Source organism: Equus caballus, chromosome 19 (genome assembly GCF_041296265.1).
Source record: "Equus caballus isolate H_3958 breed thoroughbred chromosome 19, TB-T2T, whole genome shotgun sequence".
Classification (NCBI taxonomy): domain Eukaryota; kingdom Metazoa; phylum Chordata; class Mammalia; order Perissodactyla; family Equidae; genus Equus; species Equus caballus.
Window position 1 is genome coordinate 59,270,563 of NC_091702.1, and position 13,762 is coordinate 59,284,324.

Here is a 13,762-nt window from a genome sequence, read left to right on the forward strand (position 1 = left end):
ATCATGGTGCCTGCAGGTCATCCACATTTGAAAAGGTATCTATGTGATCTTGCTGGAGTTTGGAAGAGGAGGCAAGAGTGAGGCCTGCCTCATGCTTTGACCCATGAGTCAACCCCCAAGTGTCCTAGCGTCCTGTCTTGTCTCGAGGCCTAGACCAATGACAGCCTTCAGTCAGCACTCAGGGAGAACCCTCTCTAAGACAGAAGAACGGGGGAAGGAGGTAAGGCTAAGTCAAAGAAGTAGCTGTCTGGTCCAGCAACATGAGCCAAGCAAACGGACGAAACGGAAAAAGCTCAGAGAGGGAGAGAGCCCGAAGCGGAGGACCAAGACTGAAAGCCAGTTCCTTTTTTTCTCCCTGCCAAACTATTGGAAATGTGAGAAAAGAAAGGCTTTGTCCTCTAAAAACAAATTAGTCATTTCTCTTCCAACTTGTAACTGAACACACAAACCTACCCAAGCACTGTGAAACACATCCCTAGGGCTAGCTTGCACACTCCATGATAATCATAATACTTTCGGAGTGCGTCATCCGAGAGTGATAACGCACGCACACTCCTGGAGCAATGTCAGGAATGTGGCCATAAGAGCCTGTCTTGTTTTCCAAACTCTGTTCCCAAAGTCGGGAGTGAGTTTTTCGGGAACGTGGCACTGCACTGGTATTGCACCTCAGGAGACCACTAGAGTGCTCCAGAGTCGGGAATTCACATTCTAACCCAGGAAATCAAACGTGCGCTAAAATTATTATAGCCAAATCTGGAATCTCATTGCCTTTGGTTGGTCTCCCAGGAGCTGAAAACGCAGTCAGATGCTGAAAGGAACACAGGAAAAAAAATCAAATGAATGAGGCTTATCTAAGAGCCCGGGAGACCTTGCTGAAGTTATACAGCAACTCTTTTGAAATTGAGGAAAGAGATTAAGTTAGCTTGAGCGCTGTGGATCATGTTTGAAAATCCAACTATAAACCAGAGTTTTCTTCTCTGTAATTAGATTTATATATTGCAAAGAAACTAATCTTATGAAGGTTCCTGGTCTGAGGTTTCAGGTTTTGGGGTTTTTTTTTTTTTTGTAAGATAACAATTTATAATTTCAACATCTGAGCCAAATGAGGGCTATCTACAGATATGTCTGAAAAATCCAAACTGTAGCAGCCACTGTGGTTTAGTGGAAAGAGGCCTGGTTTTTTCCCTTTCTGCTCACGTTGGCCAGGCTTCTCTTCTTTACCATGGATTCGGGGCTAATAAGCCCTCTGTAAATTCACTGGGGCTGTGGTCAAGGCTAGTTTTTACAAAAAATGTATGTGAAAGTCCTCTGGAAACTATAAAGCAATGAAGTGTTGGTCATCATCATTATTATCACAATTAGAAAATGCTAGCTTAAGCATGAGCATGTGATACCGTAACTTGGTGGAAAGATAAACACAGTGGCAGAGGGAAGTCATCTCGGTTTACTTGAAAATTTTATCTTTCATTCTAGGCTATAGGCAATCTTTATGATCTGCAAAAGTTTCAAGAAATCATTTAGTGATTCTGAATTTTAAAAGCATGGGGAAAAACGCTTAAAAGAGATTATAAGCTTAGCATTTAAACCTCAGATGTGATTACTAAGCATGTAAAGATTTCTGATATCCTGAAAAAAAAGAAATGAATTGCAAGGCAATTATACTCAGAGTGGTGTAAAGAAAGCCCAGTGAACTTGAAGTCATCCACTTTAACAGAAGTCAGGAACAGCCAGCAGCGGCATAGCCTCAGTTTAATCAACATTTCTATTACAGACATCAGTACAAACAAATCCTGTCTAACCTTGGCCCAGGACGGCTCACACATGTTAAAATTATCCTGATTATGGTTTCATTTTCTGCCCTAATATATTTATACTCTCCAAGGTAAAGTTCTAATAAGCAGTGATATGGCCATAGGTGAGAGAGAGGATGAAGTAAAGAACCTGTAATTCACAAAGCACATAGTCATCACCGAACAAGAAAATGTAGGAGATGGTTATGAAAGTAAATAGCAAAAAAAGGGTCACTCTAAATTACTGGCAATTTCCAGTGCTCTGATTCCTTTTTCCTGGCCACGTAAATGAATTTGCATTCTACACTAAAGCAAATGCAATTTTCAGTGTATGTTCTCCAAAGTTTTATTTCATATACGTCAATAATAAATGTAAGTAAATATCACCAATAATAACTCCATTTCTAACTAAACCCTTGGGACTGTCCAGAAGACCCAAAATTGTTTTGTTCTCTGTCCTGTAAAGGGCAGAAAATCAGGATGAGAGGACAAGGGACTTCCAGCATCACAGCACCCGCTCAACACATCAGAGGAACACAGTCATCACGTGTTCGAGGGGAAATGAAATTCACGGTTCATGTATTACTACCTCTGATCATCCACCCAGCCCTGAAAACACGCCTCCCACACACACGGTACAAACGTGGAGAGTGAATCCTAGTGAGGTTGAACAACTTGTCCTACTGACAAGTGCTAGGTAGGGGCAGATCTGAGACTAGCACCCAGGTCCCCTAATTCCTACCTACTTCGCTCTTCCTACCACACGGCACCTGCTGTGATAGCTCCTTTTATATAAGGTAGGGGTTTCATTGTTTCAAAAACAAAACATTTAGAGGAGTATCATTTCAAGAAAAGAGCAATGTGGTCTTAAATGCCTCTTTTACATTTCTCTAATAGTTCATCAGTGCCTTACATTTATCAAGTCTGTGCAGAAGATATTTTCAACATATACAAGAGCTACTATATATCAATTTTGGGATGCAAGGATTTAACGCTGAGAACAGCAGGACAATTCACGTTTTATTTTGCCAGGAGAGAGGAGAAATGGTACTCCATAGAGGTAGTGAATGTGAACTAACAGGTCAGAAAAGAGAAACGTTCTGCCAGCATTTTCTGTAAAACTACAAAGATGTAAAAGCAGACCTGTGGCTCCTGTAAACGATGCCCACCAAACCGAAATATTTCATGTTTGTAATGAATTCAAATTGGAATATTTTTGGTAAATATCTTTAAAACAGGAGTATTTTTGAAAAATGACTCAGGCCAAACATGCCTTTGAATTTTCTTCTCCTTTTCAGTAAAGAGCGTATTTGGGAGTCAAGAGACGTGCGCTGTTCATTAAGTTCCCCTTTCTGGCCATAGGTAAATCAAAAGGTTGGACTGGATGATCCCTAAGATTCTTTCTAGCTTGCAAATGAAGCGACTCCTAATTAAGCACTACAAAATGTCCAGCTCTTTAAAAATACCTACAATAGAAAAAAGAGAACCTGTGGGAAGATGGTTCAGAGGCCATCCGAACCATCAGGAAGGAGGGATGGCCTCTGAACCATCACAAAATTAGCATTCACCTCAGGGTTCAATATTTAACAGGGATTAGATAAAGTCATAAATAAATATGACTGTGGGAATTTTGAAATAAAATCTGCATGTGGGACCTATAACATTATACCAGTCAATACGGGCCTTTTCTTTGGCTTTTCGTAAGCCTCAGGGGCACTGCATCGGATCATGTTTAGACGTCCTGGGAGGTGGGCAAGGGAAAAAGCTCAGCTCAGGAACCACCCCTGCTGGGCTGTCCGGGCCCAGCCAAGCAGGAGAGCCCCAGGTTGCCCTATTCTGACTCCCACAAGCATCTGCCTGCGACATGAACTGCACGGCTGAGTATTTTTAGTTATAAAAATCTCTAATTTCTGGTTAATGTGGTTCAAAGGTTATAAACTCCACATGAAACACTGCCTTGACTCTTAGCAGGGTCAAAAATATCAGTTTTAATTTGAAAATTAAAAATAACCCAATTATGAACTCTCAGTTCTAACGTTGGTTGGGCCTATATAATTTATGCTTTTTTAAAACCTATAAAAATTATGCCATTTCCAGCCCAGACTTCCTGAAATGATACCATGAATATTGTTCTTTTACCTTCCGCAGGGTGAATGGCATCCAAGAAGAGATGCTTGTTTGACCATTTATCCCCACTTCCTAAAAACAACGAGAGAAAGGAGAAGTGAAACTCCACTCCTAGGAGAGACACACACACTATAAAAATAAGACAACATACAACTTAAATATGAAACATTATCACACAAATGAAGCAGAATTTTAATTCGACTACTTAATTCTCAAAACAGCATTTGCCAACTAAAATAATTAGGCTATACAGGAAATGGATTAAAAACAAATTTGCCTCTTATGAAATACACTGTTCGATAATTTCTATGACTTTAATCAAAATAACCTGGAGATCAGTTAAAAGGGAATGATAAAAGCTGACGTTTTACCTAAAGAGTGATGTTTCTCCACTGGAAGCAGTGAAAAAAATATTAATATACAAAACAAAACTACGAGGCTGAAGTGGAGGTGCAAATGAAACCCAAATTAAGTAACAGGTTACATACAGGAACACATAAGCACACATGCCTACACATGGAGACAGCTGCACCGAAAGCCTCATTCCAGAAACACGACAGTTTCACATGTCGCCATGCAAGGAGGATTCGCATGGGCATCAGATGAGCAGGCTCATGGCAGTCACGACACTAGCATGCAGGGAGACGCTACAGAAAGCCCGGCTTCCAGGACACGCGGCTGTCCCAAACCAGATGGGGAGACTTCTCTTTTATGTGAAAGAAGAACAGGAGTCCTGAACTGTGAGAAGAAAGAAATCTTTACACCAGCCCCAAAGAGGTTCAAGGGCCCAGCAAGAGCGTAACAATGAGAGAGATGCTCAGAATAAAGGGAGGGTAGAGCAACGTGTCTCTAGTGCCCTCTGGAAATAACAGTTACATGACTGAAGGAGGTGGGCAGAAGATTCTGGCAAACAATGAAATATACAGATAGGAAAAAAAAAAAAGATAGGTTATGACTAAGGAGTGGAATCCTCCCGGACAAGAATGCTCCAGTGTCAGAGAAGTATAGAAACTGTGGGACTTTCGTATGACTATGAAACGGGTGAGGTTTCAGGACGTAGGAAAATGCGGTCCTGGTAGGAAGGCGGCCAAACATGAGAAAAACGAGAGTAGTCAAAGAAAATAAGGAGATAAGAGCTCAAGAAGACTAAATTACAAAATGTACCAAATATAGATGAAAACGAAGCAATTTTAGGATTCATATGGAACTCTGAAAATAGAGACAAAATTGGAATTTGAGTAGGAATCCAAGTGAAGGAGAACTCTCCTTGCTGTGGAATCTAGAAATAACGGAGGTGCCTGCGTCGGGAGCCGAAGACACGGAAGCAAGCAACGGGGAGGAAAAGGCAGAGGCGGTGCGGAAGCATCACTCAGATGAATTCACAATGGAGGCGGCCAAGAACCCTTAATGGAGGATGGAAGACACCAATACCTTTTTCCGGAACATTAGGCTTCTCCTTTTTGTGCTTATATTTGCTGACAATTTTGTGGAATAAGTTCTTTTTCTGAGACTGGAAAGGACCTACAGACAATATTAATATAAATATATTTTAAATTCACAATGTTTCATAAAACAATACTTGTGTTTCTAAACAATTACCCGCCTCCCACCTGTGGAGTAAGTAAGCAAAGTGAGTCACAAGAAATGTCATCTTGCATCATTACTCATTTAACTAGTGTTCAGCATTCTTCTTGAGGCTCCTTTCAAACCCAGTGAGATTTTTCCCTAGAAATGTATTGGGCAGAAGCCTCCATTAGGGCCGGGACGCCCTCAGCAGAAGCTGCGGATTTAGCGACTAGAGACAGGCCACCACTCACAGCAGCGGAGCCGCTGCAGTCTGTAACAAAGAAAAGATTTTACTTTAGATTCCTCAGGATCCCGGAGAAAAGGATGGCCTGGGCGTTTCATCTCTCCCAAGAAACTGGTTTTCACAAGGACAGAATTTTCGGGATAACAGTTGGCCCGATAACATCAGATAGCTTTCTAGCCATTTCTGAGAATATTCTAGGAAGATACAGTGACTTAAAAATAGAAGAGTATCTGCTAAAAACCTTTTTCTGGGGAGAAGTCTTAAGATTATATTTCAGATAAATTTTCTCAGATAAAAAAACAAAATTGAGATTTTTCAGTCACCGATCAGAAATGCCGACAACAGCACAGACCTCCTAAAAGCAAGCTGCTTTCTACACTTTCCTGGTATTCCTATGTCAAATGACTTAATTTTACATAACTTCTATTTCCTCATCTGCAAACAGGAATAACAACCGTGCCTAACTCAAAGGGTTGATGTGAGGATGAAAAACACTAGCAGCTCCGTAAACCGCCCCTGTTGCATCTCCCCACCTATGCGCTTCTGCAACACGGGCTCTGCCTTCCTGACAGAGGCAAACTAGCTGGGCTCCTGTCTAAAGGAGACAACCCAATAGTTTTCATATTCACAGATATTTGCAACCAACACCAATTTTAGAACATTTGCATCACCTCAAAAATAGATCCCATATCCTCTAGCTATGACCCCTCCCTATATCTGTGTTCCCCCCTTAACCCTAAGCAATCACTAACCTACTTTCTGTCTCTATGGATTTGCCTATTCTGGAAAGTTCCTGTAAATCAAATCATACAATATGGTCTTTTGTTTCTGCACGCTTTCACTTGGGATAACATTTGCAAGGCTCATCCACGTTCTAGCATGTATCACTATGTCACTTCTTTTTAAGGTCGAATCATATTCTATTGCATGAACACACCACATTTTGTTTTTCTATTCATCTACTGATAGACATGAATTGTTTCTACATTTTGGTTACTATGAATAACCCTGTTATGAACATTCACATACAAGCTTAAGTGTGTTTACTTCTCTTGGACATATACCTAGGAGTGGAATTGTTAGATCATTTGGTAATTCTATGTTTAACCTTTTGAGGAACTGTCAGACTGCTTGACATCCTCACCAACACTTATTATTATCTACCTTTTTGATTACGGCCACCATAATGATGTGAATTGGTCTCTCTCTCATTGTGGTTTTGATGTGCATTTCCCTGATGACTAATGATGTCAAGCATTGTTTCGCGGCCAGTTGTATACCTTCTTCAGAGAAAGTCTATTAAGATAATTTGACCATTTTTAAATTGACTTGTCTTTCTTCTTTTGAATTGTAAGAGTTCTTTACATAGTTTAGATAAAATCCCTTATCAGATATGTGATTTGCAAATATTTTCTGCCATTCTGTGGGATGTCTTTTCACTTTCTTATTAGTTTACTTTGAAGCATAAAAGTTTTAAATTTTGATAAAGTCTAACTTACCTATTTTGTGCTTTGTTGCTTGGGATTTTGCTGTCATATCAAAGGATCCCTTGCCAAATCTGAAGTCACTAAGATTGACCCATATGTTCTCTTTGAAAAGTTTTACAGTTTCAGCTCTGACATGTGGGTCTTTGACCCATTTTGAGTTAGTTTTTGTATACTGTGTGAAGTAAGTAAGAGTCCAACTTCATTCTTTTGCATGTGGATATCCAGTTGTCCTAGAACCTTTTTTTTTTTTTTTGCAGAGGATGATTAGCCCTGAGCTAACATCTCTGCCAATCTTCCTCTATTTTGTATGTGGGCTGCTGCCACAACATGGCCACTAATGAGTGGTGTAGGTCTGTGCCAGGGAACTGAACCCAGGTCAGTGAAGTGGAATGTGCTGAATTTAATCCCTACAGGGCTGGACCCCCCCAGCACCATTTTTTGAAAAGACTATTTTAACCATTTAACAGGGCTGGAGTGGGGCCCAGGCCTTGGTTTTCTTTTTTTTTTTTTTAATGTATGCTTTCTTGGTGAGGAAGATTGGCCCTGAGTGAACATCTGTTGCCAATCTTCCTCTTTTTTTTTTCTCCCCAAAGCTCCAGTATATAGTTTTGTATATCCTAATTGTAAGTCATTTTAGTTCTTCTATGTAGGATGCTGCTATAGCACGGCACGATGAATGGTGTGCAGGTCCAGCCCAGGATCTGAACCAGTGAACCTCAGGCCACCAAAGTGGAGTGCAAGAACTTTAACCACTTGGCCATGGGACTGGCCCCCTATATATGTCTATCTTTATGCTGGTACCACACTGTCTTGACTACTGTTTTTTGTAGGCAGTTTTGAAATTGAGAAGATTGTTTTGGCTATTCTGAATCCTTTGCAATTCCAAATTACCTTTAGGATCACTTGTCAATATCTACAAAGAAGTAAGCTGGGATTCTAACAGGGATTGGGCTGATTCTGCAGATCAGTTTGAGGGAGTGTTTCCATTTTAACAATACTAAGTCTTCTGATCCATGAACATGGGATGTTTTTGCATTTATTTTGATTTTCTTTCAACCATGTTTTGCAGCTTTCAACACGTTTCACTTCTTTTCTTAAATTTATTCCTAAGTACTTGATTGTTTTTGATGAGACTGTAAATGAAACTGTCTTCCTAATTTGATTTTTGGACTGCTCATTGCAAGGGTACAGAAATACAATTGACTTTTGCATAATGATCTTGTATCCTGCAACCTTGCTGAACTCATTTCTTCACTGTAATAATTTTCTAGTGAATTCCTTAGGTTTTCTATATAAAAGATCATGTCATCTGCAAACAAAGATAGCTTTACTTTTTCCTTTCCACATTTTCCTTTCCACAATCTGGATGCTTTTTGCTTCTTTTTCTTGTTCCTTTTACTACAATGTTGAATAGAGATGATGAGAAGGGACATCCTTGTCTTGTTCCCTACCTTAGGGAGAAGCACCCAATCTTCCACCATCAAGCATGATGTTAGTTGTGGGTTTTTCGTAGATGTACCTTATCATTATGAGGAAGTTCCCTTCTGTTCTGATTTGGTTTAGTGTTATCATGAAATGCTGATTTTCTTAAATGCCTTTTCTACCTCTATTGAGATGATCTTTTTTTTGGTGAGGAAGACTAGCCCTGAGCTAACATCTGTTGCCAATCTCCCTCTTTTTGCTTGAGGAAGACTGTCACTGAGCTAACATCTGTGCCAATCTTTCTCTATTTTATGTGGGATGCCACCACAGTGTGGCTTGATGAGCAGTGCTAGGTCTGTGCCCAGGATCTGAACCTGTGAACCCTGTGCCTCCACAGTGGAGCATGTGAACTTAACCACTACGTCACTGGGCTGGCCCCTGATCATATTTTTTTGTTGTTGTTCTACTGATATGGCATATTACATTAATTGATTTTTGGATGTTAAACCAACCTTGCATTCCTGGGGTAAAATCCCCCTTGGTCATGGTGTATAATCTTTTTATATGTTGCTGGATTTGGTTTTCTAGTATTTTGGTAAGGATTTTTGTGCCCATATTTGTAAGAGACATTGGTCTGTTGTTTTTCTTTCTTGTGATATCTTTGTCTAGCTTTCACATTAGCTATTACTGGTCTCACAGAATGAGATGGAAAATATTCCCTCCTCTTCTAATTTTTGGACAAATTTGTGAAAAACTGGTATGAATTCTTCTTTAAATGTTTGGTAGAATTCAGCAGTGAAGCCATCTGGGCCTGGGCTTTTTTTTTCCCTGGGTACTATTTTGATTACAAAATCCAATCTTTTCATTAGTTATAGGTCTATTCAGATTGTCTATTTCTTCTTAAGTCAGTTTCAGTAGTTTATGTCTTTCTAGGAATTGTCCATTTCATGTAGGTTATCTAATTTATTGACATATAATTTCTCATAGTATTCCTTTATAATCTTTTCCATTTCTGTAAGGTCAGTAGTAATGTCCCCTGTTTCATTTCTGATTGTAATAATTTGAGTCTTCTCCCTTTTTCTCTTGGTCAGTCTAGCTAAACATTTTTCAAGGGGCTGGCCCCATGGCCAAGCAGTTAAGTTCGTGTGCTCCGCTTCGGCTGCCCAGGGTTTTGCCAGTTTGGATCCCGGGCGTGGACCTAGCACCACTTGTCAGGCCATGCTGAGGCCGCATCCCACATAGCACAACTAGAAGGACACACAACTAGAATCTCCAACTATGTACTGGGGGGTTTTGGGGAGAAGAAGCCCCAAATAGAAGTTAGCTAACAACAGATGTCAGCTCAGGGCCAATCTTTAAAAGAAAAAAAAACAAGGCATTTCTCAAATGTGGTGTTCTTTTCAAAGAACCAGCTTTTGGCTTCATTGATTTTCTCTATTTTTCTATTCTTTATTTAATTAATTTCATTTAATTTTCTCTCTAATCTTTATTACTTCCTTTTGGTTTAGTTTGTTCTTCTTCCTACAGCATCTCAAGGTAGAAGGTTAAGTTATTGATTGAGATCTTTCTTCTTTCTATATACATTTACAGCTGTAAACTTCCCTCTAAGCATTGCTTTAGTTGTATCCCATAAACTTTGGTATGTTGTGTTTTCCTTTTTATTCATCTCAAACTATTTTCTGATTTCTCTATTGATTTCTTTTTTGACTTATTGGTTACTAAGAGTGTGTTGTTTAATTTCCACATATTTGTGAGTTTCCCCAATTTTCTCCAGCTGGTGATTTTTAATTTCATTCCACTGTGGTCAGAAAACATAATATTAATTATCTCAGTCCTTTTAAATGTATTGGTTTGTTCTATGGCTTAGCGTATGGTACATTCTGGAGTCAGTTCCATGTGCATTTGAGAAGAATGTTTATTCTGCTATTGTTGGGTGGAGTGTTCTACATGGGTCTGTTAGGTTTAGTTGGTGTACGCTGTTCAAGTTTCCCCTTCCTTGCTGATCCTTTGCCTAGTTGTTCTATCAAACCTATTCTTTTTTTCCATGGCATGTCTCACCTTCTAACACATTATATACTTTGCTTATTGTTTAGGCTTGTTTATTGTCTGGTACCTCCACTATAACATAATCTCCAAGGCAGCAGGATTCTTTGTGGATATATTCCACATGCCTGGAATGGTGCTTAGCACATGACTAGTTCTCAATAATATTTGTTGCATGAACAAATAAATTAAGCTCTTAAACCACTGCTTGGCATCAAATAAGAGCTCAAGAAATGACAGGTGTTACTGTTAACATAAAGCTGTGCCAGTGTTTTTTGATAACTATACCAAGCCATCCTTCTAAATAACCAATAGCAAATACTTCTGAATTGGCTGGTGGTGGTTTGAAATAGAAATAGGACATGCCTCTTGTTGACTTTTTTCTGGAAAAACTGAGCAACAAGGGAAAGAAAATAAACATAACAAATACAAAGAAAATATATTGTGTGTATACACTGCAGTGACATTATAGGTACTTTCTATAATCCATCTGCAATCACTGCCTCATACATATTTTATACAACCCAGGAAACTGTAGGCTGGTGCACCTGAATGATAGATACACAGGCAATCACAGACAACAGAAGTAGAAGAAAGCAGGAAAACAATGCTGAGACTTCTCAGGACCATAATGATCCTAGTGATTTACCCATAGGAAAATAATTTAATAAGTTATTGGATCATAGGGAAAATGATTTCTGTATTTATCACTGTGTATGAGGACAACGGGATGAGAAAGTGGTTCCCAGAAGCAAACTGATTTGATGTATGAAATGCATTAGAAAGAAGAAAAGGATACATATTCTCAGACTCAACCATACGCAGAGAAATCCAAAAAGTACAATTTAAGGAAAAAGCTAAAGATAGAGCCTGTAATTTTAACAAGAAAAAAGAACATCCAGAGTGGTTTAGTGCATAGAGGAGCTTCTGTAAACTTCTATTTTTAAACTTCCTTGCTCCTGGCCGTCCCCAAACTACAGTTATGAAACAAATCTAAGTGAATGACAACTTCAGATAAAAAAGAAAGTGACAAACTTGAAGGAGTAATAGATAAGCTGTAACTGTAGTCACTGAAAAGCAGCAATTTCAGAGTCAAGAAGCGAACAATTTGATTTCGCCCACCAGGTATGTTTGATATTTTGCCTAAAGAAAATATGAAGTCAAAATCTGTCATAAATACCAAATATAAAGAAATTTACTGCTATTTTTTTCCTTAGTTAATTATTATATTAACAGAAACATCCATGGAGGGAAAAGAAGGTAGAAAGTGAAAAGCAGAGAAAAGAGTTTTAGAAGGAACCATTCAGAATACAAAGCATCGGCAACTTTTACTAAACTACCATCTCAAGTTTCCAGCCCATCTCTTTCCCTCGTCTTCCTACCAAATTTCTTGAAAGAGTATTTGCATCAGCTTCTGCTTCCTTAGGACAAAACCACTTGTCGCTGGCATGTAACTAGCTTAGGACTCCACTTCAGTTTGGGGGCAGGATGGACTGTATTTTGAAGGTAGCAATCTCCTTTGCACCCCAACTTCACAGCTGGGTAGTAAATAGCAGACACAAACCACAATCTGAGAAGATCAGAGAGGTGCCATAGAGACATTAACAATAACCTTTCCAAAACATTAATATTGTCCATGGCTTGCTGAAAAACGGATATTTTGGGGGTGAGAAGCTGCAGTGACCCAGGAGCTATTTCAGTATTAGCCACTATGATAATTTTTTAAAGTCAGCGGGTAAGATGAATTAAGTGAACCTGGCTCTTTAGAACTGTCGTAGGAAACAAATATTAGGCATAACCTGAACATGGTGGCTTAGCTCATATTCTACAGTTTCATGTTTTTAAGTGATAAAAAGAGCAGAGGTTTTATTCTAAAATTAGGCTGTCATTTTTGTAATGGACACATAAGTAACGAATAACCAATGAAACAATACATTCCTTTGCAATAATTTCTAGCTCCCAGCTGCTGGGCACGTGGATCTGCTGACTTGAATAAGTTTGAGTAAACCAGCCACAGTCAAGTTGGGATTCACTGAGGGGAAGACGCCACCTCACTGGGCTGGACATGCGTGCTTTGGTGAGGAACTCAGGATTATACTGGGTATCCGTCTATATTCACAAATGTGCTGTCACCATGTCCCTGAAAACGTTTGGTGGCAATGAAGACTCACACAGTTACAAGGCAAAATACAGGATTCTGCCCAATCTGGAAGCTTTCCCTTCCTGTTAGGAGAGCTGGCCTGGCTCTCGCCAGATCTGAGTTCTCGAACACTGGAGGAATCCTCTGCGAGGGCTCAGTCCGGAGGACTCCATCCTCAACCTTCAATGCTGGAAACTTGTTTCTTTTATTACCACTGATGATTTTTTACAATCTCAAATCCGCAACCACTTGAAATTCCAATCTTAAAATTGAAGTGCGCATTGGAAAAAAAAAATGGGAAAAGTCAACAGCATATTTGATAAAGGCGCTATGGAACCACGTGCGAAGATAGAAGAATTAAAAGAGATGTGAAGTCAAGGGTCAAGCTGGGGCATAATTTAGACACTCAAAGTTGAACTCAAGTTTTTCTCCATGACCCTACTTTGTTTGAAAATTACTATTTTGCGGAGCACTCTGACTTCTGATACTTTTGCAAAAAGTGCTTCATACATTAACAGTATACTTAAAACGATGTGTCAAAACAAATCTCCTAAGAAGTTACAATTAAATTTAGACTTATAATTTAAAGCTTTCATTTGAATAGAGGCAAGGAACTGTGAGAGAGACACCGGAAAGCACCGTAGGAACAGGCTTTCTTCAGCTGAACTGCATTGTGAGTTAGACGGATTATAATTTACTGCACAATTTGTTCTTAGAAGCAAAGGGAAATTCTATTCCTCAATCATCTACCTCCTAACCCTACTCCCAGGTAGCCTGAGCCCAGCTGGAGGGAGGTGGCGGTTAGTTATTTTCATCCCTTTTTACTGTAGAGTTTCTGACAAGACTCATTACATAGGCCTAAGGGACAGGGCAGAGATAGTGGAGGGGACAATGAGAAAGGGGAACAGACTACTTGAAATACAGATATAAATAAGGAGACCAC

At 39.4% G+C, this 13,762-nt stretch overlaps 1 protein-coding gene across 35 annotated transcripts in view; it reads right to left on the reverse strand.

The window, feature by feature from the left end:
• BBX (BBX high mobility group box domain containing) overlaps window positions 1-13,762 on the reverse strand; it is a 263,097-nt gene that overhangs the window by 14,907 nt on the left and 234,428 nt on the right. For 25 of the 35 annotated variants that reach the window (XM_023623822.2, XM_070242885.1, XM_023623825.2 and 22 more), the window contains 2 exons: window positions 5,349-5,438; window positions 3,930-3,989 (listed from right to left, as the gene is read on the reverse strand). In XM_023623822.2, coding sequence (XP_023479590.2) covers window positions 3,930-3,989; window positions 5,349-5,438 — 150 coding nt within the window. The remainder of the gene's footprint in view (window positions 1-3,929; window positions 3,990-5,348; window positions 5,439-13,762) is intronic. The other 10 variants (XM_070242881.1, XM_023623830.2, XM_070242882.1 and 7 more) reach the window with 1 other exon arrangement.